General features: G+C 41.3%; 1 protein-coding gene across 3 annotated transcripts in view; it reads left to right on the top strand.

The window, feature by feature from the left end:
- COMMD10 (COMM domain containing 10) overlaps nucleotides 1-25599 on the top strand; it is a 347784-nt gene that overhangs the window by 39172 nt on the left and 283013 nt on the right. For 2 of the 3 annotated variants that reach the window (XM_033929050.1, XM_033929051.1), the window contains exon 5: nucleotides 23938-24048. The exons of the other annotated variant lie outside the window; for it this stretch is intronic. In XM_033929050.1, coding sequence (XP_033784941.1) covers nucleotides 23938-24048 — 111 coding nt within the window. The remainder of the gene's footprint in view (nucleotides 1-23937; nucleotides 24049-25599) is intronic. 3 annotated transcript variants of the gene reach the window in all.

The raw sequence follows: 25599 nt of genomic DNA, 5'->3' as shown, positions 1-25599 counted from the left end.
CGCCCTGCTCTCTGCCTCCCTGACTCTCCTGGCTTGCACTGCAGGGAAAGACTCTCTTGCTCTCTGTCGCACTGACTCTCCTGCTCTCTGCTGCCCTTCCCTGCACTGCGAGCCTGTGGTTTTAACTCACAGGTTTAAAGCAGGGCTGCACTACGGCGTTTTCTGTTCTGTTCCAGAACACGCCGCAGTGCAGCCCCGCTTTAAACCTGTGGGTTAAAATCACGGGCTTGCGAAAAAAGTAAAAGTTTCCAGCTCTGATTAAAGTAAAAAGTAAAGTTTCCAGCTCTTCCTTGCAAGGAGAGCATGCACAGACCATCTACAGGCAAAGAAGATGGTCTGCACATGCATCAGGATCGCTCTTCAGCAGTCCATGTGGTCGGTGTGGGTGTGCCTCCAATCGAGTCAATTTGCATGAAGACTCATTGTGAGTCAGTTGCCCAGCCACAGATTGGATTGCCCACAGAGTGAATCTAGCCCCAAAAGGATGCAAGGAAATTTCACTTGAGGGGCTCAGAATATCTGTCTGTCTGGGGACAAAATAACTCTTTAATGTGAAGGAACCACGTTTGGCATGGAAGAGAAAATAGTGAAAAGACTCAAAAATAGACCAGATTGGAAAGCAGATTCCAGAGAATTAGTACTTCAGAAAGTAGTTAAGTGCATTTCTATTGGAGAAGCAGTTCCAACTTCTGCAGCATAGAAACCTTAAAGTCAGTGAAAAACAAATAGCAGTCAATAAGTTGCTTTTTTCAAACTGCCTCTTTCACAGTGATTAGAAATAATTCCTTGAGGCATGCTCTTTAAGGTTTCTCAACTGTGCCTGCCATTCCCCCCATTGTTGCAACACCCCTAATGTTGATAGGCTGACCGTTAGTAATTCAGATGTGTACTGAATTTTCATTTGTTGTGACAGAATCATATATGACTTAATGGTTGCCATGTACAATGACATCTAGTGACCAAACCATGTATTTTGCTACTCTTATACTTGTTTTACTAGGAAGGATAAGCAGATGTTTCACTCTGTAGTTTGCTCCTTTATAGGGAAAAACCAGGAATCCTGAATCAGTTACCATAAACTCACTATGGATAGGACCCTGGGAGGGATAGGTCTCTCTGACCTACATCTATACAATGTAGCAGCGCTTATGCGCATTATATATGAGGGCATATTGATTCATAGCAGGGTATATACCTCAAGAATGGCTCCAGAGCTGGTGTGACCCCTATGCCTTGATGAATTTGATATATATACCTTTGAGTAAATATGTGGGGGCCACAGTTCAGTCTTGTTTTCTGGCTCCCCTGAGAATAGCTTGGAGGTGGTGGAGGAAAAAGCAAAACAGAAGTCCTGAGATTTCTCCTTTTCTCCAGTTGGTGGGTAATGAAGATTTTATGCCCAGTATGGGAACGCCTTGGTTCCAGCTGTGGAAACGGAGAGGTTGCAATGCTTTATATCACCTATTGAATCTGGGAGGGGTGGGGTGTTCCCATCTTTTATCCAGATTCAGGAGAAATAGGATATTCCCCGAACTCATTTTTGGGCATATCTTCAGGTCTGACACTATTATCATTCCCTGTAGACTCAATGGGGGAAGAAGTGGGAGAGGGGAGCTTTAGACATTCAGCTTTCTCAGATTACCCTAAGTTTAATAAACTCTCTACCTAGTATCAGATTTTAAAGTCTACCCTTTCATCACAGCATATGGATCATTTGCTTCTTGTATGGAATGCTTAGGTTTAGTGTATGATCGTCCACAATTTATGAGACTTGTTGCTAACATCTCTACATTGGTTAAGACTGTCAAGTTGCAAGAGATGCAGTTTCACATCTTGCACAGGGCTTATATCACTAGGAACTGGGGAGCAGTGGCAAGGCTGTTGGAGGGAGGCTAGTGTATAAAGTGTAAGGCCGCTAGTGGAACCCTCCTACACTCCTTTTTAGAATGTTTGGCTTTACTGTAAGGCATGCTGCCAGATAAGTATCTGGAAAAATTGGTGCAAACTAGTATATCATGGGATTATGAGTTCTTGCTCTTGGGGGATCAAAATGACTTACCTAAAGGCTGGGCTATCTTTAGCTTCTAGAACCTTTCTATATTTGGCTTTACTACTGATTAGGAAAATACCCTTGGATGTCCTTAGGAGCTAAGATGTCCAAATAGATCATTAAAAAAACAACAAAAAAAATTTGGATGTTTAGCGGTATTATTGGGCCATGGAAGAAGCAGTTCAGGGACATCTATGGTATTCCAAGATGCAAGAAATTGTTTCCTTTAAGATCTACACTTATCGCAAGAAGGATAGGGTGAAATAGCAGCAATATGTCGCCTTGTAGAGATCTGTCTCCAATGTACGGTTCTTGATTCCTAAGCAACACTCAGAGGGAGGGGGGCTAGGGGGATGGGTTGGTTTGAGAAGTAGATGCTTGGTTTATTTTAGGCTGGAAAGGAGGATTGTTTGGTAGGAGCATGGGTATGTACGACTGATGGTAGGATGTTTGGGGTTATTATTTAAAAATGTTACTAAGATGTCATGTTCCTTTCACTGTATCATTTGCCAAGGCCATCTTTATCCTTTGTGTTTGTTCTGCATTATAAGTCGGCTGTGCACTGCACTAGTTGGACCGACATGGCGTTTTTCTTTTCTCATTGTATTGCGAGCCATGCTGTTTCAATAAACAAAACAAGCTAATGTGCTGTGAATTGAGCACATGCCCTGATAAGGCTTTATTTGAAATACAGAGTTTCCATGATCCCCCTTCCCCTCTCAAATGTTGCTGCCGTCATCATTTGCTTGATTTTCAGAAAATCTCACTTGTGACCATATACTTCGTTGCTCAGTCACTGTTTGATTTACCAGGAAAGCCTTTGCTTTTCAGGACAAACTCTATCCCTCTTTTTATCCTCATGAAATAGTATCTGATCAGTAGAGTACCCTGCTTCAAGTTAGGTTTTCTGAAAAGTATATCTGGGGATGCATCATCATGGATTGTAGTAAACTGAAAACAGTTAGCAGGGGTTGGCAACATGGGTGAGGCAGCTCAGTTCAGGGAGGTACACAGTCTGACAATGTAATCAATTTCTCCTTCCTCTCTCAGGTTTTTCTCTGTGAATTTCAATGTCACTTAAATGAAAAATGTCAGAAAATCTGCTGAAACTGCACCTGTGAGTAAAGCAGATCCTGTCGTTAAGACCTCGGCACCAATCACCAGCAATAGAAAATAATAGTTTTTGGTGAAGTGTTTCTCAATAGAGTGGCAAGGGGTTTGGAGTGTACAGTACATGCTTTATGTGGTGATATAAATGAGGTGTGTGTATACTTGTAAACATCTGAGGACAAGCAGGCAAAATATTCTCACGTGTGGTGACATCATCCATTGAATCCAGTATGGACCCTACCAAGTGCACTGTCACTTTAAATATTTAGGCAGTGCTCATACTCTGTACTGTGTTGGTGCCTTCCCACCTGATGCTGGCTTGTAGGATCATCAGTTCTTCATTTTCTGTGGATCTGAGAAGCTTTGTCTTCCATTTTCTCTTTAGCACATCAAACTTTTGCCCTTTCCTGGTGCCTTTCTGTATTTATTTTCGAACATGGACGCTTTGGTATTTTTAAAAATGGCCAAAATAGTTAAGACGTCCTTAGAGGCCAAGACGTCCAAATAGATCATTTTTAAAAATTTTTAAAATTCTTTATTGATTTTAATCAAAAAACAGGGTCATACAAATGAAAGAACAGTAGGTATTACATACATTACACTAATATCTGTACAGGTAACATAGATATCATTTAATAATTTCAGTTTCTTGCATATAATAATAGCACAATATAATATAACCTAATATATAATACAAATGAAGAATAAAGTTACCCAAATGTCGCTATCAATATTTACTCCCCTCCTTCCAACCTCCCACCCCCCCTGGATGTGTAAAGATAAATGAACCAAAGGAAAGATATGATAAATATACATTATTATATTTTTACAAATTTAGTCAATGGGCTCCAAACTTTATTAAATACCTCACTAAATCCCTTACACTCTGCGTTAATTCGTTCATATCTGTACGTAGTGCACACATTCATCCACCAAAAAGTATAACTTATTCTATCATGATTCTTCCAATTACTTGTACTCAATTGAATGGCTATTCCTGTTAGGATCATAAATAGACGACTCTTATATTTATCTAGAGTGGGTTTCACATGTAAAATTGTTCCACAAATTATAGCCTCATATGATAGTGGAACATTTGAATCCAAAACTAGATTTATTTGTCCTCAAATTGACTTCCAAAATATAAATATAAACGGACAATAATATAGCAGATGATCCAAAGTCCCTATATCAATATGACAATGCCAGCATCTATTAGACTTAGAACTATCTATTTTATTTAATCGAACTGGGGTCCAGAAAATCCTATGTAACAAAAATAACCATGTTTGTCTCATAGATGCTGACACTGTGCATTTCAATCTCCAAGTCCAAATTCGTGGCCAACGACACACAGAAATATACTGTTTTATCTCGATGCTCCAGATGTTTCTAAGACTATTTTTAGGCTTTTTATTCAAAAATCCAGAAATCATTTTGTGCCACTGGGCAGCCTGATGTCCTACTAAATCAGTTTGGTAGCAAAGGATTTGCAGGCTAAAATAAGTTTTTAAATTTTTCCATTCAGGGAACCCACTCTGAATAGCCTGCTTCAACTGCAACCACCTATATTGTTGAGACTTTAAAATGCCAAATGGTTGTTGCAGATGTGAAAAATCAAGCAGTTTTCCATTAGATATAACATCATCTAATGTCCGAATACCCGCCTGCATCCAATTCTTCCAAGCGATCCCAGCACCGCCTATTTGAATCTTGGAGTTTAACCACAAGGACTGCAAAGTAGATTTCATTATAGGAACATCCGTTAATTTATCAATAAATTTGATTGTTTTCCACGTGTCCAATAAAATCACATTTTCCTTAGCATAACTAGGTATTCTGATATTTAATATATGAGAAAGTCGCATCGGGGACATGATTTTCCACTCCAGATATAACCAATCTGGTTGATGTTCCAAAAGCTTAGGGAGGATCCAATACATACCTTGATGCATTATATAGGCTTGATGATACCTATAAAAGTTGGGAAAATTTACCCCACCCTCCGCAATTGGTTTTTGTAGAGATACTAAAGCAATTTTTCCGTAGCCAAATAAATTTTGTCAAAATAACATTTAGCTTTTTGTAAAATGACCCCTGAAAATAAACTGGTAACATACTCATTTGGTAACAAACTACAGGCAAGATCATCATTTTGACCATTTGAACTCTCCCCCACCAAGACAAGTATAAAGGGTTCCATTGCTCACACATCTCTGTGACCTTTAATAGTAGAGATTTTTCATTTATTTTCATCTTTTCTTCCAATGTACTTTTAATCAAAATACCTAAATATTTAATACCATCATCCTTCCAGGTAAAAGGAAATTCATCAAATAATCCTTTTGCACAATGTACATTTAATGGAAGAACCTCTGATTTACTCCAGTTTATTTTGTAACCAGAGAATCCAAATAGATCATTAGAAAAAAACAAAAAAAACCCCAAACAACAAAAAATGTGGATGTCTAGCAGTTTTTGAAAATGGATATTTCCCTGCTCCAATATTTGGATGTCTTGCAGGATACGTCCAAAGTTGGACTTAGACGCACTATTGAAAATGCTTCTCCACGTATAAAATTCAAAAAGTGTTCAGTGGAATCTGCCCTCAAAACGATCTCACAGCTTATGATCTTATGCTTCTGCTCCTCCAGGCATATAAGCCGGGACATTAGACTCTTTTGGCAAATACATTTTTCAGTCATCTATGCTCATCAATAGAATTATGGACTATCAGTTCTACATGTCCATTTATTTTAAATCCTTACTTAAACAACTGTCAGATTTTGAGGAATTCCTCCCTCCAGACAAATTAAAACAATTTCAACAATTATCTAAGAACTTATTCGTTATGAGAAAGTATATACCTAGAGAAACTTTTGATGCATTTGATGTGTCTTCCTGAACATCTGAAGTGGCAATTGCAATGTTCAGCTTGGCCTGGCTTAGAATGTATGATCTGGAAACTTTTGGTTCAAGGCTGCCTTTCCAATGTTCCCTGTAAGGGCAATGACGTATGTGGAGATAAAATGGAAGAGGTGGCAGAAGATCACAAAACACACTGATACTAAGACCACTTTATCTAAACCATAGACCTCTCAGTCTTCTTCATCATCTGCTACTACTATTTAACACTTCTATAGCACTGAAAGATGTACTCAGCGCTGTATATTTTGACATTAAAGATATTCTGCCTCATCCAGGTGTTCATATTACTATGACACCAAATGGCCTTAACCATCTTCATCATCTTCTAGGCTTCCTGCACAGCAAACTTGTGCAAGGCAACAAAATACACAGAAATCACAACCTCAACCTCAGTCCAAACAGAAAGGAGACCAATGTCAACTTTCCCTGCTTCTTCCTCCCAATCTTCCCATCAGAGGCAGATTATACTACTTCCATCAACATTGGACTCCTATAACAGATCAGTGGGTGCTTCAGGTTGTCACTCAGGGCTCTGCCCTGCACTTGATCAGAAAAACCTCCAGACTACCCACCAAAAGAGTCTCCTTTCAACTCTCTCCAGAAGACACTCCTTCACCCTCCTTCTCATGCTAAACGTGAAAGAACCTGTACTTCTGGAGGAGAGGGGTCAGGGGTTCTACTCAAAGTCTTTTCTGATACCAAAAAAGACTGAAGGCCTTAAGCCAATTCTAGACCTCTGAGGCTTCAACAAATATAAGCTGAAGGAGAAGTTTTGCATGGTCTCTCTGGGACCCCTTCTACCTCTACTGGAAAAAGGTGATTGGATTTTCTCTCTAGATCTCAGAGGCCTGCAATCACTTTCTGTGAGCAGGTAGGATGGATGTGTATCTTTCTTTCACATTGGATCTTGACATTTCCAATACAAAGTCTTGCCCTCCGGATTGGTTTCAGCCCCTCATGTCTTCACAAAATACTTAGTGGTAGTGGTGGCAGCCTTTCACATATGGGGGTTTCACATATTTCCCTACTTAGATGACTGGTTTATCTAGGCTTCTTCATCGCAAACAGCTTAGTATGGCATCAGTTCAACAATTTGTCTTTTGGAGCTGCTCAGATTTGCCGTCAACCAGCAAAAGCCATATCTGCACACTTCTCAGATGCTGGAGTTTATAGCGGCTCTCTTGGATGCTACTTGCGGTCAAGATTTTCTATCGAAGTAGATAGCGGACAATCTCATTCATCTATGTCCAACAATTTTCTCCCTTTGATTCTCTTCCGTATGTCAGATGTTACACTTTCTTGGTTACATGGCGTCCACAGTAAACGTCACTCCATTGACACGTTTTCACTTCAGAGTTCCACAGTGGATCCTGTTAACCCTAATGGTCTCGAGCCACAGGGCATATGTCTGTTCCAATCCATGTCACGTCAAACCTCTATCACTCTCTTCAATGGTGAATGATTCTCACAATCTCACTGAAGGTCTTCAGATCCAATCCCCCTACCATCACAAATTTTTAACCACAGATGTTTTGACGTTAGGATGGGTGCTCATTTAGATGGCCTCCACACTCAAGTGGTATGATCTCACCATGAACAACATAACATAAAATTTTATTTATTTACTGCTATACATTTGGTAATTTGATGGTTAACAGAATTATCTAAACGGTGAACAAAAGCAGCACATAGTACAAGAACAGTGATCTAAAGGCTGGATAGAGTTGGAAAAATATATGGAAATATCAATCTTCTCGAACTGCAAGCAATAGGCAACATGTAAAATATTCCAGGACAGTCTACTCCAACAGGCAATCCTTGTCCGTACAGACAATCAAGTTACCAAGTTCTGCCTGAACAAACAAGGGGACACTGGATCTACTACTTATTTTAAGGCTCACCCCCTTTGCATGAAAGCAATAAAGATTTGGAATTGGGCAACTGCTGGCAGCATACTTTTCAGAGCAGTTTACGTAGTAGGGAATCAGAATGTCTTGACGGACTTCTTCAGCCTCATGAATAATCTCAGCACATCCGTTGTTTGTCACATTTTCTACAAATGGGGAACACTGGACATAGATCTCTTTGCTTCCCCCCATAGTAACAACAAATTTCCAAGAGTCTGGTCTAGACACTGTGCACCCAATTGCATGGCATTGTATGCCTTCCTCATTCTCTGGGGGGACAGATTCCTCTACACATTTCCTCTGATAACTCTCTTTGGGAAAACTCTACTCAAGCTTCACTAAGATCAAGGTATCATGATATTCATAGCACCCTTTTGGTCATACCAGGTTTGGTTTCCGCTCCATGTTATTAGAATCACGTGTCAGAGTCCACTAATCAATGTTTCTGTACATAACTCCAACATACTAGAAATATACTTGCCTCAGCTAATATCTAATTCTTTGTCTAATCCTGATTATCTTCTGTTGTTTGGTCCGCCTTTCCTCTTTCCTTTTTTTAATATGCTCTTTTCAAATCATTGTTTCTCCTTTATCTTGCTTCTTCCCTTCCATCACTGTTCCCTTCTTTATTGTCTGCTCCTTTGACCTTTTCATATTCCTCCCAACTTTTCTCAAACCATTTAAATACATGCCTTATGGAGCCAGAGTAACTAACCCCCGCTTTTACTATGGTGCGCTAACCAATTAGCGCGCGCTAAATGCTAATGTGTCCATAGACTAACATGCACGCATTAGCGTTTAGCGTACGCTAATCGGTTAGCGCACTTTAGTAAAAAGAGGGCCTAAGTGTTGGAGAGTGTGTAAATCAAACAGAATTGCAGTTGAGGTGGGCATAAGCATTTGTCTTATCATTTTGTCCTTAACTGGTGCCAACATGAAAGCTCACATGAGCTCAGTATGTTTTCTATAGGGAATGTTTGTTTCTGAGACTACTTTGTATGTCTAGAAAGGGTTAATGAAGTTTGTGTGCATTTAATGAGGCCCCAAATGAAGCTTTTTTGGCAGCCTTTGCTCAGTTGATGAATAGTATTTAAAATAATCATCCAGCTTTCTTTTTCACCTTTAGATAAACTGGATGAATTGACCCCTTCAACATTTAAAAAAATATTTACTGATGTGAGAAAGCATAATTTTTTTTTTTTAGAAATGGAAAGCTGGAAAGTGTCTCAAGCCCAGCAATTCTTGAAAGAGCTGATTGGGTTTTCAGTCACGTTGTTTTGCATCTGGCAGTTTTAGAAGTATGTTGAATACCACATGAGGTTTGTCTGATTACTTTTCCAAATCAAGCTTAATGGGACTTGTGTTTTCCACTTCAGTAAAGAGTGTGTTCTCCATTTACTTGATTATATAGAAGCTCATTCATGAATCATTATTAGAGGCAGAAATAAGGTGTGAATTTAATTGCCCCACTGAATTGGCAACACAGGCTTCCACCCGGTAAACACAACTCTGGTTCCAAATATTTAATGTATTAACTATTAGAGGTTCAAAGCTGTGAATACAGACATCTGAAATATGCCACTTATTTCATAACAGTAAAGTGGCCCAGAGAAAGGTGACAAAAATGATAAAAGGAATGGGATGACTTCCTTATGAGGAAAGGCTAATGAAGCTAGGGCTCTTCAGCTTGGAGGACAGACTGCTAAGGGGAGATGATAGAGGTCTATAAAATACTAAGTGGAGTGGAAGGGTTAGACATGAATCACTTTCCAAAAATAGAAGGATTAGGGGGTATGCAATGAGCTGGAGAGACTGAGCCTCCCTCCTCTCTTTAGACAAAGGTATTGGGGGAGGGGTTCATGGGGGAATGGGGGCAGGTAGGGGATGGTTTGGGGGGGCACCTGGCGCAGGGGGTGCTTTGGTGACAGGAGGGAGTGGGCATACCTCTTGCCAATTTTTTTCTTGCACGGGGAGGGGGTGCGGCATGGTAGGAGGGAGTGCCATTTTTTTGCTGGTTCGTTGGGGGATTTTGGAGAGGGCCGTAATCAGGGGGAGGACTTTTCCATTTTTATTTTTTTTTTATGAGACAGATATTGTGCATGTGTAACACCCTCACAACATTTGTCCATTTAAAAGGAAAAAAAAAAGTTTCCTGCCCTAAACAGCTGATGGCAGCTGAGTGCCAGCTCTGGGCATGTATGAGAGTTGCTCTCACAGTGATCAATTGGACGGGAGACATGGGGATTACGATGAACCTTCACGAAAATCATTTGCATGCAAAATTTATAGTGCATCAATAGCTATTTTAGAATCAGCCAAAATTTGAATTTAGTGCATCTAGTCCCAGGTGGCTGCTTTACAGGTGTCCTTAATAAGATTGGAGCGTAGATGGGCTACTAAAGTCACTATGGCTCACACATTATGTGCGGTAACACGACCCTCTAGTTTTTTGGGTTTTTTTTCAAGATGGCGCCGGGTTAGGTTGCAGTTATAGTACCTCCCGCCGTTTTCTTTGTTTATGTTTTTTTTGTTTTTTTATTATTTAATTTGGTTTTATTATCTACTTTTACACTCATGTAATATTTTTTTCTACTTTTTTCTCATTTACATTGACCTTTTTGTTTTAAATTTGGAGCCTACTGTCTTTTCTTGGCAGTTTGGCCCGCATGCAGTAGTCTTGGTGACCTTCTCCAGTAGTCAGGATTGGGGGTTGGCATTGGGGTGCTCGCAGTGGATCCAGCGAGGACAGTGGAGAGGGGAGAAGACTTGTCAGTGCCGGCGATCCCAGTGGCGTGGACTCCACCAAGGGAAAAGTGGCGCCCAACCGTCATTGCCCTGCGAGTACTGCAATGGTCAGCACGGCATTTTGTGGTATTTTTGTCAAGCACTGTTAGGGCAAGTCGCGTCGGCGAAATTGGCTGAGGTGGAGCTGAGGGATAGGGGCTAGGAGAAGCCCCCGGCGCAGTCGCCCACCCAGCTCCTCCACCCCATCATCACCATCGCCCCCGTCACCGGGGAGAAGCCGGCTGCCGAGCTGACGCTCGCCCCGCTGCTGGTGGCACCTGGCCCAGACTCCAGCCAACCCTGCTGCGCAGCGTTAACCCAGCGAAGGCGCTGCAGCTGCTGGCTTCAGCCATGGAGAGGAGCGACCCCCAAAGCCGCCACCGCGAAGGGGAGGCCATGGTTAGCCCGGACGGCATGGCCACCGAGGAGCCGCGCACGGTCAAAATGGCACAATACCTGTCCAAAAAGAGACAAATTCATCAGGTTTGGCATGCAGGAGGAGGATGTGAACATCTCGGTCGAGTTCGAAGACCAGAGACACTGGATATGGGGCTTCCGGTGTGTTGGCAAGGATCGGATGATACCTGGTGAAATTTGGCGGCCTAGCAGTGAAGTCATCTCAATCTGGACTTTAATCCGGCTGTTCTGATTTTTATTTTCACTTTTCTTTCCAGTTTATGTTTTATTGTTAATTTCATTCATTGATTTCCCCCTTGTTTTGTTTTATTTTTATCATTTAAATTTCTCCAAAATTCTATTGCTCAATGGTTCCTCCTTTCTGCAGCTATTCCTGTCTCTCTTCTTTTCTACCTTTCAAAGTCCTTAGATCAATGTAGTCTTGTTAGAATGTTTATTTTCTTATTTTTTCCTCTATTTCTATTTCTTACTTTTATTACTCAACTAATTGTTATTTTTCCAGGTACTTTAGTTAGATTGTGAGCCTTCGGGACAGTAAGGGAATTTCTAAGTACCTATTTACTTATAATTTTAATGCACCCTAATGTATTTTTCTGTAAACCGCTTAGAACCTAACGGATTAGCGGTATATAAGAAATAAATTACATTACATTACATTACATTAGACCAGTCTGAGTATAGCAGAATGAGATTATAGTCTGCTATCCAAGTGGAGATGGTTCTCTTGGTTACAGGGGTTCCCAGATTGTTTGGGTCAAAATACAGAAATAGCTGAGTAGAAGTTCTGTGAGGCTTGGTTCTGTTTAATTAGAAAGCTAGAGCACATTTGCTGTCCAATGTATGAAGAGCTTGCTCACCAGGGTGAGTATGTGACTTTGAAAAAAAATACTGGAAGATTGATGGACTGGTTGAGATGAAACTCTGAAACAACTTTTGGGATGAATTTGAAGAACCACCTTGTCAAGAAAAAAAGTAGTATAAGGTAGACATGCTACTAGTGCCTGGAGTTCACTGACTCGGCATGCTGACATGAGAGCAATGAGGAAAACCACATTTAGTGTGGTGCTTGAGAGATGAAGTGTATAGTGGTTCAAATGGAGGCTTCATGAGTGCTGAAAGCACCACATTAATGTCCTAAGCTGGTGGGGGAGGTTTCAGAGGTGGTCACCCAAGCCACAAATATCTGTCACAAGATGAAGGTGTTGAGCTACCATTCATGAGTTCCACAAGGAGTAGCAAATGCAATAAAATACAATGGGTAAACCAGGCAAATGAATATGTAGTAGCAGCAGTCACATCTTCTACAGCTCTCTTCAGCATGTTTTATTTTTACTTTCTGGTGCCTTCCCTTGATATGAGGGACCTTTTTTTTCTTGATTTATTTTCTAAAATTTTAATTGTTTCTCCTTTATTTTCCATAGAGTTTTTGGCCTGTTTAAGATTTCTTTATTTTTTTCTCAGCTTCATTGACCCTCTTAGGCCTGAGTATCCAGTCAGACATCATCTTCCTCTTCTGCTTGAGGGTAGAATTTGACAGTTTTGAACAATGCTGAACAAAGTATGACACTCTGACAGAAGACATGGAACAGCATTGTACTGCTGCTGTCTTGCTGTCTCTGTATTGATGAGGATGAGAGTAGAGAGAGGCACTGAAGGAGAAGAACGTGGGAGGATAGAAGAAAGTGCAGAAAGAAAGCAAGTGAGGGAATAGGGTATGGAGAAGGCATGAGGAAGGACTGAGGAAAAATGAGGAGTCTGGAGTTGTCAGTGCAGAAAAAGCACAAAAATAAGGTAAAAGGGCACTAGGGGAAGTGATTTTTTTTTCAGGTATGTATGTAATAAACTCCTATTTTACTTCTTATTACACTAGGAGTAGAGTTTATCAATTTTAATGCCTAAAATCAAAAGCCCTGTCTTAGGGGATCTCTTCTCTGAAATTTCATTCTTTGCTCTCCCCAGCACCAGATGACTTCCTGTGATAAAGAATCAAATTAATTAACCATTATTTAATATGAAAACCATCCATATATAAACAGATGTGATCCATAAATGCTAGAGGATTCGAGAAACCTTGCAGTAGAATTTTCAGGCTCTTGCACAATCTACCCTTGAACTGTACTAGGAAATTGTGGGCTGTGGATTCTAAATACAGATTGAGTAGATTCCTATTCTGTGATCTCCATTAGCATTGCATCTTTATTTGTTCTTTTGTGCTTGTGGGGATTTTTTTTTTTTTTACCATACACTGTGTAATGTTATATTTTGGTTAGGGAAGATGCATACGGCAGCAAAGCTTTGTGAATCTCCTAGGGTAGTGTACATTTATTTGGCCAAAGAAAATGAAAATCAACCACAATGTCATATCAACCACCAAAAAGAGTAGTGTTGGACAAATGACCTTCCAAAAGAAGGAAGAGAACACCAGAGGTGAATCAAAGCTGAATATTTGTTCAAAAGCACCATAAAATGCAAGACTCTATATGGGGCCTTATTTCAGCATTGATATCCTGCCTTAGGAGTCGTAATATCTTACAAATTCCTCCATTGTGTGTTACTGGCTCTCTCAAATTCAAGAATAGTCAGTTGATGCCGTTGTAGCATTATGTTGTACCAACTTGTGTCGGGTACCAGAACAAACTCTAATCTTGCTCCATTTTGCTTTCCTGTGGGTGCTGGGCATTACTTACTACTACCACAAAACATTTGCAGTTATTCTCAGATATTCTAACTTCAACAATAATAATTGCAAATCTATGAATCGCTTCCTATGCCAACCACTACAGATGAGAAAGCTTTTGAAAGGTACACTTTGTTCCAAGACAAATTAAGCTGGCTTTACTAATAAATGACCCTCAACTCCCATGGCACACTTGTTGAAAAAAACTGTTTTAGAGAGGGTTTTCTTCCTAGCCACTACCCCTTGACCACAACTCCAGTTTTTCTGGTGGTTGTTGCATGAATCCTCACATCAGCTACAGTTAGAGACCTGCAAATCTTTAGATGTTAATCTGTAGCTTTTCTTTGACTTCATAGGTGGATTTAGCGATTTGCGTTTGGGATGATCTTGGCATGACAACCATGTCTATGTACTCTTCTGCATTTTCCATATGTATTCTATGGACCAGATTCTATAATTGGTGCCTAAAGTTAGGCACCTATTTCATGTCGGTCACACTAAGGCACCCATTACAGAATCATGCTTAGCAGCACCTAACTTAAAACTTAGTCGTCTGTAAAGTAGGCCAGGGTTTTAAAGGCCTACTTTATAGGCGCCTAAATTCTTCAGAGAATCATGCCTAGTGACGTCTAAATCTTTCTTTCTTTTTTTTAAATTAGAATTTTAATAAATGTATCCAAGAACATACAGGATATGGAAACCCAAGAAAACACAAATATAGCTACATTATACAAATACTAGTATTTTAGCCCGTTACATTAACGGGTGCTAGAATATATGTCTGTCTGTCTTTATTTCCGTCTCTTTCTCTCTCTGTCCTGCTGTCTTTCTTTCTGTTTGTCTCTGTCCCTGGCCCCCTTTGTCTGTCTGTCTTTCTATGTCTCTCCCTGTCCCTGTGTCTTTCTTCTTTTCTTTCTGTCTCCCTTCCTCCCCCTGGTGGTAGAATATATGTCTGTCTTTCTTTCTGTTTCTCTCCATACCCCTGTCTTTTTCTTTCTGTCTCTCTTCCTCCCGCTGTCTTTCTTTCTGTCTCTCTCCCTCCCTGGCCCCCTTTGTCTGTCTGTCTTTCTGTCTCTCTCCCTGCCCCTATCCCTGTGTCTTTCTTCCTATCTCCTTCCCTACTTCCCTGTCCAGCAGCCGCAGCATTCCCTCTCCCTCTATTTACCACGAGAGGAGCCTGCACGGACCTAACAGCCCAAGCCCCCAGCAGTGTAACTTCCCGGCGGCTCCTCTCACGATCGCCGCCTTCTCCGACGCAGGAGCGGCTCGTGAGAGGAGCCGCTGCAGCGTTTTTGAGAAGTTGAAAAAAACTTTGGTCCATCTCCGTGCTCGGCCGCGGCGGGCTACAGCTGCCGCGGCCTACAGCCACCGCGGCCGACATCTGCCTTGCCGTATTTTTTTTTTTAGTTGAAAGACGCGGCGGTGGCTCCTCTCATGATCCCCACCTGCGTCGAAAGTCCGACGCAGGCGGGGATTGTGAGAGTAGCCACCGCTGCATCTTTCAAAGAACCGTAAGCCGCGCATGCGCACTTCCTATGGGTTGCTACAGCTCACGGAAAACGAACCCATGCGATGGGAGTGCGCATGTGCGGCCTAGCGTTTTATTATATTAGATTACTACATTATACAAATCCCATCAAGCCCTCATCAATGCATCAATGGGAGAAGAGTGCATCAACTATATAAAAGAAATATAAAAATAAGGAAATAACAAGCATAATCTATCCTTATTTTCTAGACATCCTATAATTAACTCCTCAAATAGAAATCCAATAACAATTCAAAGAAACATAAAGAAGTCACTTTTCATGCAGTTTAAGGAATTGCTCTAATTGAATCGGATCCCCAAAAATATGATCCTTATTCTGAAAAGTTAACAAACATTTACACGGATACTTCAGAAAAAAAAAGTGGCACCAGATTCCACAGCTCTAGATTTCAAGGCTAAAAAAGCCTTTCTTCTAAGCTGAGTTAATCTTGCCACATCTGGAAATATTTGAATTTTTACATCACAAAACATTGCATTTTTATTCTTAAAATATAATTTCATGATCAAAAACTTATCACACTCATTTAAACAAGATACTAGGGGCTCCTTTTACTAAGCTGCGGTAGCGTTTTTAGTGTGCGCTGTCCCCCGCGCTATGCGTAAAATCTAATGGCAGCTCAATGGAGGCGTTAGCGTCTAGTGTGCGCTAAAATCGCTAGCACAGCTTAGTAAAAGGAGCCCTAAGAGAGTGGATCTAGTTTGTATTGTATCTTGTGAGTCTTCTAGAAATCCTGTCACATCTAATGTATATCAATAGAAACAAATTGATCTACTCCCTGTTCTGATGCAACTTTTTGTTTTCTCGGAATATAATAGAGAGCTGAGACAGGTATTGTTTCAGCATTATTTACCCCAAAATCTCAGTGAGATACTTACGAAAAAGAATCTCAGGAGAGATTAGGTGGGTTATAGGAAAATTAGCCATTCTCAAGTTTCTAGCCCTTGCAACATTCTCCATCGATTCAAGCTTTAGATTAATAGAATGGGAATCTTTCATAGAGGAAATGGAGAATGTCTGCAAATTAGAAACCTGGTTTTCAGTATTTACCATACGTGCATCTAGTATTTTAATATTGAAATCCACATTTTCAAGTTTTTCCACACCTCCTTAGAAAATAATTGAGACTGGGTAATAACCAATTTAAATAAATTCTCCATCTGTACTTTAAGTTCCCATAAATCTTTCAAAGAAACATCCTGTGGGCTTTCATCTGAGCCATCAAGCCCTTCCGTTATAGCAGAAGAAATATGAGGCATTTTTAGGAAGGAAATAACAGGATTAGTCTGAGGTTCAGAGGCTTCTGTAGAAGCACAGGGACCAACTTCATGTCCTGGTCCTGCAGGAAAATCTGGAGGGAGAGGAGGAGTTCGCTCAGGAGAGCTAAGTAAGGCCCCTGACGACTGTTCTGATCTCACAACCTGAAAGGGGTTTGGCTCAAGAGATGCCACATGATGGTCCATCGGGCCTGATGATACCGGGATAGAGACTTTAGTTTTTCCTTTTCGCTTCCCCATTAAACAGTACTCTTAACCTTATCAATTGCAGTATAATCTCGTTATAATGGACTCGCTTATATCGGAACCTCGTCTATAGCGGATGAGGTCCGCTGGTCCCGGCCATGCACCTTTATAAACATGCAGAAAATCATCGCATATAGCGGACTCGCATATAACGGACAAACAATTTGGTCCCCAGAGCCACTTTTAGCTATAGTTTTGTTTGGCTATAACGGACATGCAGGCTCCACCTACAAAGCACATGGCATGCTGGTGATACAGTATGAAAATGCAGCCCAGAAGAAAATGACAGATTTATTTTTCTTTCCAGCACAGTGTTCTTCAACCACCGGTCCATGGACCAGTGCCGGTCCACAGAAATTTCCTGCCGGTCCACAGGGCCAGTATGTGCATCAGGCCTAAAACAGTGTTCTTCAACTGCCGGTCCACGGTGCGATCGATGCGGCGTTATCTTCGAGCCAGCTCCCTCTTCCTAACTGATTCAGTGCACAAAGCCACGGGCAGTGGCTCCTACGGGCATCCTGCGCCTGAACCGGAAGACTTCTCTCTGACATTGCAACGTCAGAGGGAAGGCTTCCAGATAAGGCACGGGAAGTGCAAGGTGCAATTAGTACTATTATTGGGGCGGGGTCTGGGGTGGAGATTGGGTAGAGATGGGTGGGGTCTGGCCCACGACTTAGCCCAGTGTTCTTCAACCGCCACTCCACGGACCGATGCCGGTCCACAGAATAATTCTTTTATTTCTGCCGGTCCATAGGTGTAAAAAGGTTGAAAAACACTGCTTTAGAACATTTTTAGTGTTCTGGTTTTGCAATCATTTCATGCCATACCAATGTTTTGCTGAGTTTTGTTATTGATGTTGCTGATATGCTTGTGCAGTGACTGTTGTTCATTGATTGTACATTGTTTCAGTTGACCTAAGTAAAGTTAAAAAAAAAAAAAAAGCAACTCTGGATATAACGGACTGTTTTTCCAGGTCCCTTGAAGTCCGTTAAAACGAGATTATACTGTATCAAGAAAGAAAGGAAGGAAATATTTACTGACCCACATTCCACTTAGAGCACGCCCTGTGCCTGCGCGTCTGTGGCTGTGCACTACAAGAACGTCAATGTTTTCTGTCCATTGGATAGGACCCTGATGATGTCACAAGTGGCCCTTCTTAGTGCCTGTCCAAATCGTGGCACTGGAGGACAGAAGAAATGCTACAGAAAGACTAGGAGGCAGGCACAAGCAACAGAAAAAAGCCCCTCTCTCTGTCACTGGACGCCTTCAAATCAGCACTCCCTCCAGTCTGAGCCACAAGAGCGTCAGCGTTTTCTGTCTGTTGGATAGGACCCTGATGATGTTGCAAGTGGCCCTTCTCAGTGTCTGTCCGAATTGCGGCACTGAAGGACAGAAGAAATGCTGCAGAAAGACTAGGAGGCTGGCACAAGCAACAGGAATAAGCCTCTCTCTCCGTCACTAGACACCTTCAAATCAGCACTCCCTCTGACGTTTTTCTCCACCCCTTAAACACGCCTACTTTGGAGTTAGGCATCTATCTTCTTAAGCATGATTCTACAAAATTGGCTTCAATAATGAGTTTGTTAAAGCTCATTATCGAAGCCAATTTACTAATTTAAGTTGGGCGCCTATTTATTTAGGCACCTCTTTAATAGAATTTCCCCCTATGTACTTGACAAGTGAATGGGAGTGCCAATATTTAGAGTGTCTGGACAGAGTTATCATCAGCTATTTTTTTTTTTTTTGCTGTTGCCCTTCTGAATTTTCTTTTGATTGGCTCTCGCTAACTTTAATGCAGAAAACAAAATTAAAAACCTTTTGGATCTTTCTATGGGACAGTAATCCCAAACTCAGTTGTGCCTATACTCTGCAAGGGGTATTTGTTTACTGTCCAATTAATTAAGCACCTGATTCTAATTAGTCAATTAATTATGCCAAGGAAACTCAGACTTCACTTAGAGTTTTACACACAATGATTCTGAATTACCAGTCTTATTGTTCTACTTGTGCCTGAAGAAACATGGAATTGTTTAATTTATACCCTGTTTATTGCATTAAAAAGGCTGGTTTCAATTAAACCAGGGCATAAATGTAAGAACTTGTAATTCTCATTATTATGTTTAGGTTCATAAACTGTTTCCTCAGCCTTGTAGATGCAGACACATAACCACTGCTACTGTGAGAAAAGGCAAAAATCCCTTGCACTTCCTGGCTCTTTCTGTCTTAGGTATTCCTTCTTACAGTCACGCTATATATTTCAGACATACTAATATATTTTTTATGGCAGACAGAAACATGCATGTTTAACCGTTGCCTTGATGTTTATTGTTCAGAATCCAACGCTTGCAACATTCATGCTGGAACGTTAGAATGACTGGTCATATTTTGTTTTTCTTACTAAAATCAAAGGACAGCTGCATCAGAATGAGAAAGCAGCATGTTTGGCAAGGGTAAAATGCTCACTGTTGCTCTAAAGCACCACTCCCTAATGAGAACTGCTTTGTTCTAGTAAATCTTTTAGCTTTCATTAAGCCTAGATAAGAAAAACACGAGATATTGCTCTGCCATGGATATAAATATTAAGACCCAAGAGATGGCACTTAACCCTTCCTCCTCAGTTTTATGGTTTTAGTTTAGTTATTTGAAAGGGAGGAGGGGGAGCATGCCACTTTATTGCTGGTAATTTTGTCATGGATAGGCTGTATGACTGATAGAACCTGAAGCATGCACTAGAGATGAATTTAAAGTGCAAATAATCAATTGCATGGTTGCTGCCTTTGAAAATTGTTGCATTCTGCATTAGAGCACGGCTCCAGATGACTGATTTATAAATCCTTTAATAGACCAGGAGGTTTTAATATTGTACATCAAAGAAGCTGAGGACAAAACAAATGAGCCTTGAAAACATTCTCACTTAAGCAGCATAGTATGCCTTATTATCTTAATTCCTTTTCAAAAAAGCAGATATGTACGGAAGGGGATGCACTGACGGGGCAGTGAATGGGATGGCAGTGGCAGTGACGGGGGCGGTGAAGGGAACGGCGGTGACGGGGCGGTGCAGAGGATGGTGGGCCGGGGACGGTGCAGTGACGGGGACAGATTTTCCCCCGTGTCATTCTCTAATGCAGATCGTGGGACTTGCAGGGCTTCAGCAAAGGCTTGCAAAATTGTTCAGTATGAGAGGAGGAAGTCAGAGGGATAGAGGGTTTGATTTCTGGTTCAGGTTTTCTGCTCTCCAGGCTGAAATGTTGGATAAGGGGAAAAGAAGGTAACTCTTTGGGGAAGATACTTATAGTAATGCACTTGTCAGCATGATACAACATTGCCTGCAACTAGTAGTGTTAAAAAGTCTCCAATAAATCTAATGCAGAAAGCTACCGCAAGCCTAACTACATGGTTGCCGTGAATTGTGCACGTACAGTATGTTAATGGTTAGGTTGAGTAATGCAGAGAGTTGAGTTGGGAGTGTTAACTCACATGGAAGAAATAGTCGCACATTACATTAAAATATATAGTAATAAGGTCAATAAGTGTTCCACGGCACAGAAGGAAATAGTGACTTTTGAAGTGCACTACTACTATTAATTATTTCTATAGTGTTACCAGACATACGCAGTGCTATACAGAGTCACAAAGAAGACAGTTCCTGCTCGAAAGAGCTTACAATCTAAACAGACAAGACAGACAAATAGGATGTCTTGGATACAGTTAAGGGGAATGGTTAATCTGCTGGCAAAGGTTGGTGGGCAGAGGGGAGTAAAATTATAAATGGAAACCTTCAAAATCCTTAAGGGCATAGAGAGAGTAAATAAGGACAGATTCTTCAAACTGAGAGGAGCCACAAGCACTAGGGGTCACTCGGAGAAATTGAAAGGGGACAGGTTTAGAACAAATGCTAGAAAATTCTTTTTTATGCAGAGGGTGGTAGACACATGGAACGCGCTTCCGGAGGAAGTGATAGGCCAGAACTCTGTACAGGGATTCAAGAAGGGTTTGGATAGGTTCCTGGAGGATAAAGGGATAGAGGGGTACAGATAGAACTTGAGGTAGGTTATAGAAGTGGTCAGAAACCACTTCACAGGTCGCAGACCTGATGGGCCGCCGCGGGAGTGGACCGCTGGGCGAGATGGACCTCGGTCTGACCCAGTGGAGGCAACTTCTTATGTTCTTATGAAGGCTCTATCAAAAAGGTGGGTTTTCAGTCTGCTATTAAAAAGGTAAGGGGCTTGGCAGACAAACTCAGATAATTTATTCCAGGCATAAGGGCCAGCTAGATGAAAGAAACGAAGCCTGAAATTAGCAGAGGAGGAAAAGGGTACGGCTAAGAGCAGCTTATCTGAGGAATGGAGTTCTCTGGGAGGTGTATAAGGAGAGAGGAGAGATATTGGCGGGCAGCAGAATAAACACATTTGTAGGTCGGCAATAGGAGCTTGAACTGTATGCAAAGGCGGATTGGAAGCTAGTGAAGTGATTTAAGGAGAGGGTGACATGAGTGTAGCGATCTCTTAGTTCTGCAACCTCACCAACATTCTCTTGTTCTGGACATGTGTGTTGGGGTGTAATACCATCTAAGCAGTGCTTTGTAACCATTCTCTATTATTAATGTGACCATACCCAGGTGTCATAAAGCACCTTTGTAACCTTGATTCACATGAAAAGAAGGTGCCGGAAATGTAGGCCTTTAAAACCCAGGCCTTCATTTGACGCCTAGCATGAAGCCGCAATTCTATAAATGGCGCCATTGCATGATACATGATCGGTGGCCATTTGAATCCGTCCCCAAGAGCTCCTTGTTTGATTATAGTGCTTTTGGTGGTTTCTATGAAATTGTGGAGAATTTCGGGTTGGGGAATAGAGGTTACTGTAATATAGCTAGAATAGTGACCTATCTCTACCAAAATGTGTATTATAATTCAAAGGCAGCATTTGTCAGTCCGAGTAATGATGGGTCTTGCATCATTTTGAGTTTTTGAGCTGGGATTGTATGAGATAAGGAGGGTCCAACTTGAGAGGAGATTATCATCTAAATTGCTGGTGATTGGAATTACCTACCCTTTGGCAGCTTTCCGTTTTCTATGTTGAATAGTTTGTTTGGGTTATAGTCTGGTTTGTTGCTGTCAGTCACTAATCAAACAGTTTACTACTGCTGCTACTATCCATTCACTCGTGTCTGACCCTTGGATACTCTGTAGGCCAGTCCTCGCCATGCTTTCCTATTTTCCATGGCTTCTTTCAGTTGCTTGATCATTCCCATGCCATTCTTGATGGTATCCAGTCAACAGGTCTTTAGTGTTCCCTGCTTCCTTTTACCACTGACCATCCTGAGTAGCATCATCTTTTCTAGTGAATTTGCCCTCATCACATGTCCAATATAGGTCACAATCTGTCCGGTAATCTTGCCTTCCAGGGACAACTCTGGGTGATCCTAGCTATCCTTAAAAATAAAGAAATAAATAAATTTGAGATGTTTTATTTATGAAATGTTATATGCTTGTGTGTGTGTGTGTAGGGGGAAGTAGGAGGGCTTACAATGTAAGGGACCCTTTTACTAAAATACATTAAGAAATGGGCATAGTGCATTTTAATACAGGACTAACCTAATTTTTAACATGGCCCTAAAATAAGGCTTTTTCTTTTTCAGGTCCCATGCTAATATTTCCTTTAGTGTGTGAGATCTGTAACAATATTAACTTGGGAGCAGTTAGTGCCTCCTAGCATGCACCAGTGTAAATGTGCTAGCTAGGTTATGCTTTCTTGCCCATTCCCCCTCCATGACATGCCCCCTTCAGAAGAAGAAGAAAAAAAAAGCATGTGGTTACCACACACTGACAGGCAAATTACCACAGAATGTTTTAACATGTTTTGCTATAAGCCTTTTCTCATGTGCTGAGCCCACGTTAGGCATAGTAAAAGGGCCCCTGGTGTGGAGGGTTAAGTGACTTGCCCAACTTTACAAGAAAAAACAAAAATAAATCCAACGGGTCTGCAGTGAACAAATCACAGGTCTCTGGAATGACCTTACCATCCCGCTGCAGAACCTGAGCTCCGTCCATTTATTCCGCAAGCAACTAGAAACCTGGCTCTTCTCTAACATGTAATTTCTTTTTTCCCTTACTTTTCCACTCTACTTATAAACTTATGTAAACCTTTTCCTACCCTTTCTCATTTTTAAGTTCTTGTAAACCGTGCCCAGCTCTACTTCCGTGAAGATGATGCTGCATATAAACTTAAGGTTTAGTTTAGAACCAAAAACAAAAAGAGACTGCAGAGAGGAATGTACAAGTTGCAGGAATTTTATTAAAAATCAAAAAATATGTTCCAACAGATGGCTATCGTGTGCATGGGGACTGGACCCAACACGGTCCATGTTTCGGAGAAACACTCCTTCCTCAGGAATCCAAGTTGTCCTGTGCTTCACTAGTTGAGAACCATATAGATTACAATAGTGATGAATTAAATCCATAAATACTCCTGGGTAGCTGAAGCTCAGTGTGGGCACTAGATGCGTTCGTTCATTCACTTTTGCATCCAGTGCCCATACTGAGCGTCAGCTACCCAGGAGCGTTTACGGATTTAATTCATCACTATTGTAATCCATATGGTTCTCAACTAGTAAAGCAAAGGACAACTTGGACCCCTGAGGAAAGATTTCTCTGAAACACGGACCATGTTGGGTCTGGTCCCCCATGCACACGAGAGCCATCTTTTGGAACATATTTTTTGATTTTTAAATAAAATTTCTGCAACTTGTACACCACAAGAAGCAGCAGTGAGATTTGAACTGTTCTTTCACAGTTCTCAGTCCACTGCTCTAACCATCAGGGTACTCCTCCACTCCGTTGTAAACTATCTTGTTTACTTCAGAAAGGTACAGTAGAAATATTTGAAATAGCTATTCTGAACTCAACCATTCAGACCACAGAACAGTGTTGAATGTTTCTCTGCTCACCTGCCTCTCCTGCATCTGATCCTAACTTGAGCTTTTCTTCTGTAGCTGGAAACAACTTCCTGGCAACTTAACCTCCAGATGGCTCAGTCCACTCAAGCAAAAATGAAATCCCCTCGAGCTGTGCTGAAGCTAGGAATAAGCAATGAAGACTCAAAGGTAGGAAACATGACAAGGGAGGTGGGCAAAATCATAAAGAGAACTCTGCTGAGGTGATGGCATTTGACAAGCTGTAAAATTTCCACTCTTGCAATGAAGAATAACAGTCTGTTCACATGAGTAGTAATAGAGATGATGCTGTCTCATTGGCTTTTTCTTTCTTTCTTCCTTTATTTATTTAGCAAATGTTTATCTTTTGTCAATCCAAGAAATCTTTCCCTTGGAAAATTGCAGTCGGAGCATAATATAGCATTTATGGTAAAACTATTTTTATTGATGATAATAGCTTAGCATGTACAAGAATACAAAACTCCCAACATGTGCAAACTACCCCCCATCACCTTTCCCTCCCTTCCCCTATCCCACCCTTCATTTAACTGTGAAGTGGCTAGTCCAATAAATGCAACAATAAACTATGCCCCCTTGGATGTAAGGATTGAACATAAGGGTCACAAATTAAAAAAAAATAAAAGCTTCCTTACCTGTGTTCCTTTGGCATCTTGGGCTTCCCAGGTTGCCAGTTGATGTAATTGGTTATGCCAATGCCAAAAGGCCAGGGTGTCTGCCACCATCCAATTCTGCAAAATACATTTTCGGGCATCGGATACATTTTCCGACATAAGGTCAAATGTCCCTTCGTCATGCAACCATATGCAGTAGCCTCCATATATAATTGAGAAGGAGTGCCTTGTATGGGCTTGTCTACCATAACAGACAAATAATTAGAACATAAGAATTGCCGTTTCTGGGTCAGACCAGTGGTCCATCATGCCCAGCAGTCCACTCACACGGTGGCCCTCTGGACAAAGAACAGCACCCTAACCGAGACTAGCTCTACCAGCGTACGTTCTTGTTCAGCAGGAACTTGTCTAACTTTGTCTTGAATCCCTGGAGGGTGTTTTCCCCTATAACAGCCTCCGGAAGAGCGTTCCAGCTTTCTACCACTCTCTGGGTGAAGAAGACCTTCCTTACGTTTGTACAGAATCTATCCCCTTTCAACTTTAGAGAGTGCCCTCTCGTTCTCCCTACCTTGGAGAGGGTGAACAACCTGTCCTTATCTACTAAGTACCTTGAATGTTTTGATCATGTCCCCTCTCAATCTCCTCTGTTCGAGGGAGAAGAGTCCCAGTTTCTCTAATCTTTTGCTGTACGGCAGCCCCTCTAACCCCTTAACCATCTTAGTCGCTCTTCTAATTCACTATACGTCGCCAAAATCTTTTAATGACTGGGCAGGCCCAAAAGGCATGGCCAAACATATTATCTGTCAGCCCACGTTTAAGTTCAAGTTTGAGTGTTTCTGTTTTAAGGTATTGGCAGGCTTAATTCCAGAATATCTCTTGGGGAGATATGATTGAAGTCTACAAAATCCTGAGTGGAGTAGAATGGGTACAAGTGGATCGATTTTTCACTTCGTCAAAAATTACAAAGACTAGGGGACGCTCGATGAAACTTAAGGGAAATACTTTTAAAAGCAATAGGAGGAAATATTTTTTCACTCAGAGAATAGTTAAGCTCTGGAACACGTTGCCAGAGATTGTGGTAAAAGTGGAT

The sequence above is a fragment of the Geotrypetes seraphini genome, chromosome 1 (assembly GCF_902459505.1).
Source record: "Geotrypetes seraphini chromosome 1, aGeoSer1.1, whole genome shotgun sequence".
NCBI lineage: Eukaryota > Metazoa > Chordata > Amphibia > Gymnophiona > Dermophiidae > Geotrypetes > Geotrypetes seraphini.
This window is presented reverse-complemented; position numbering and strand designations above follow the sequence as displayed.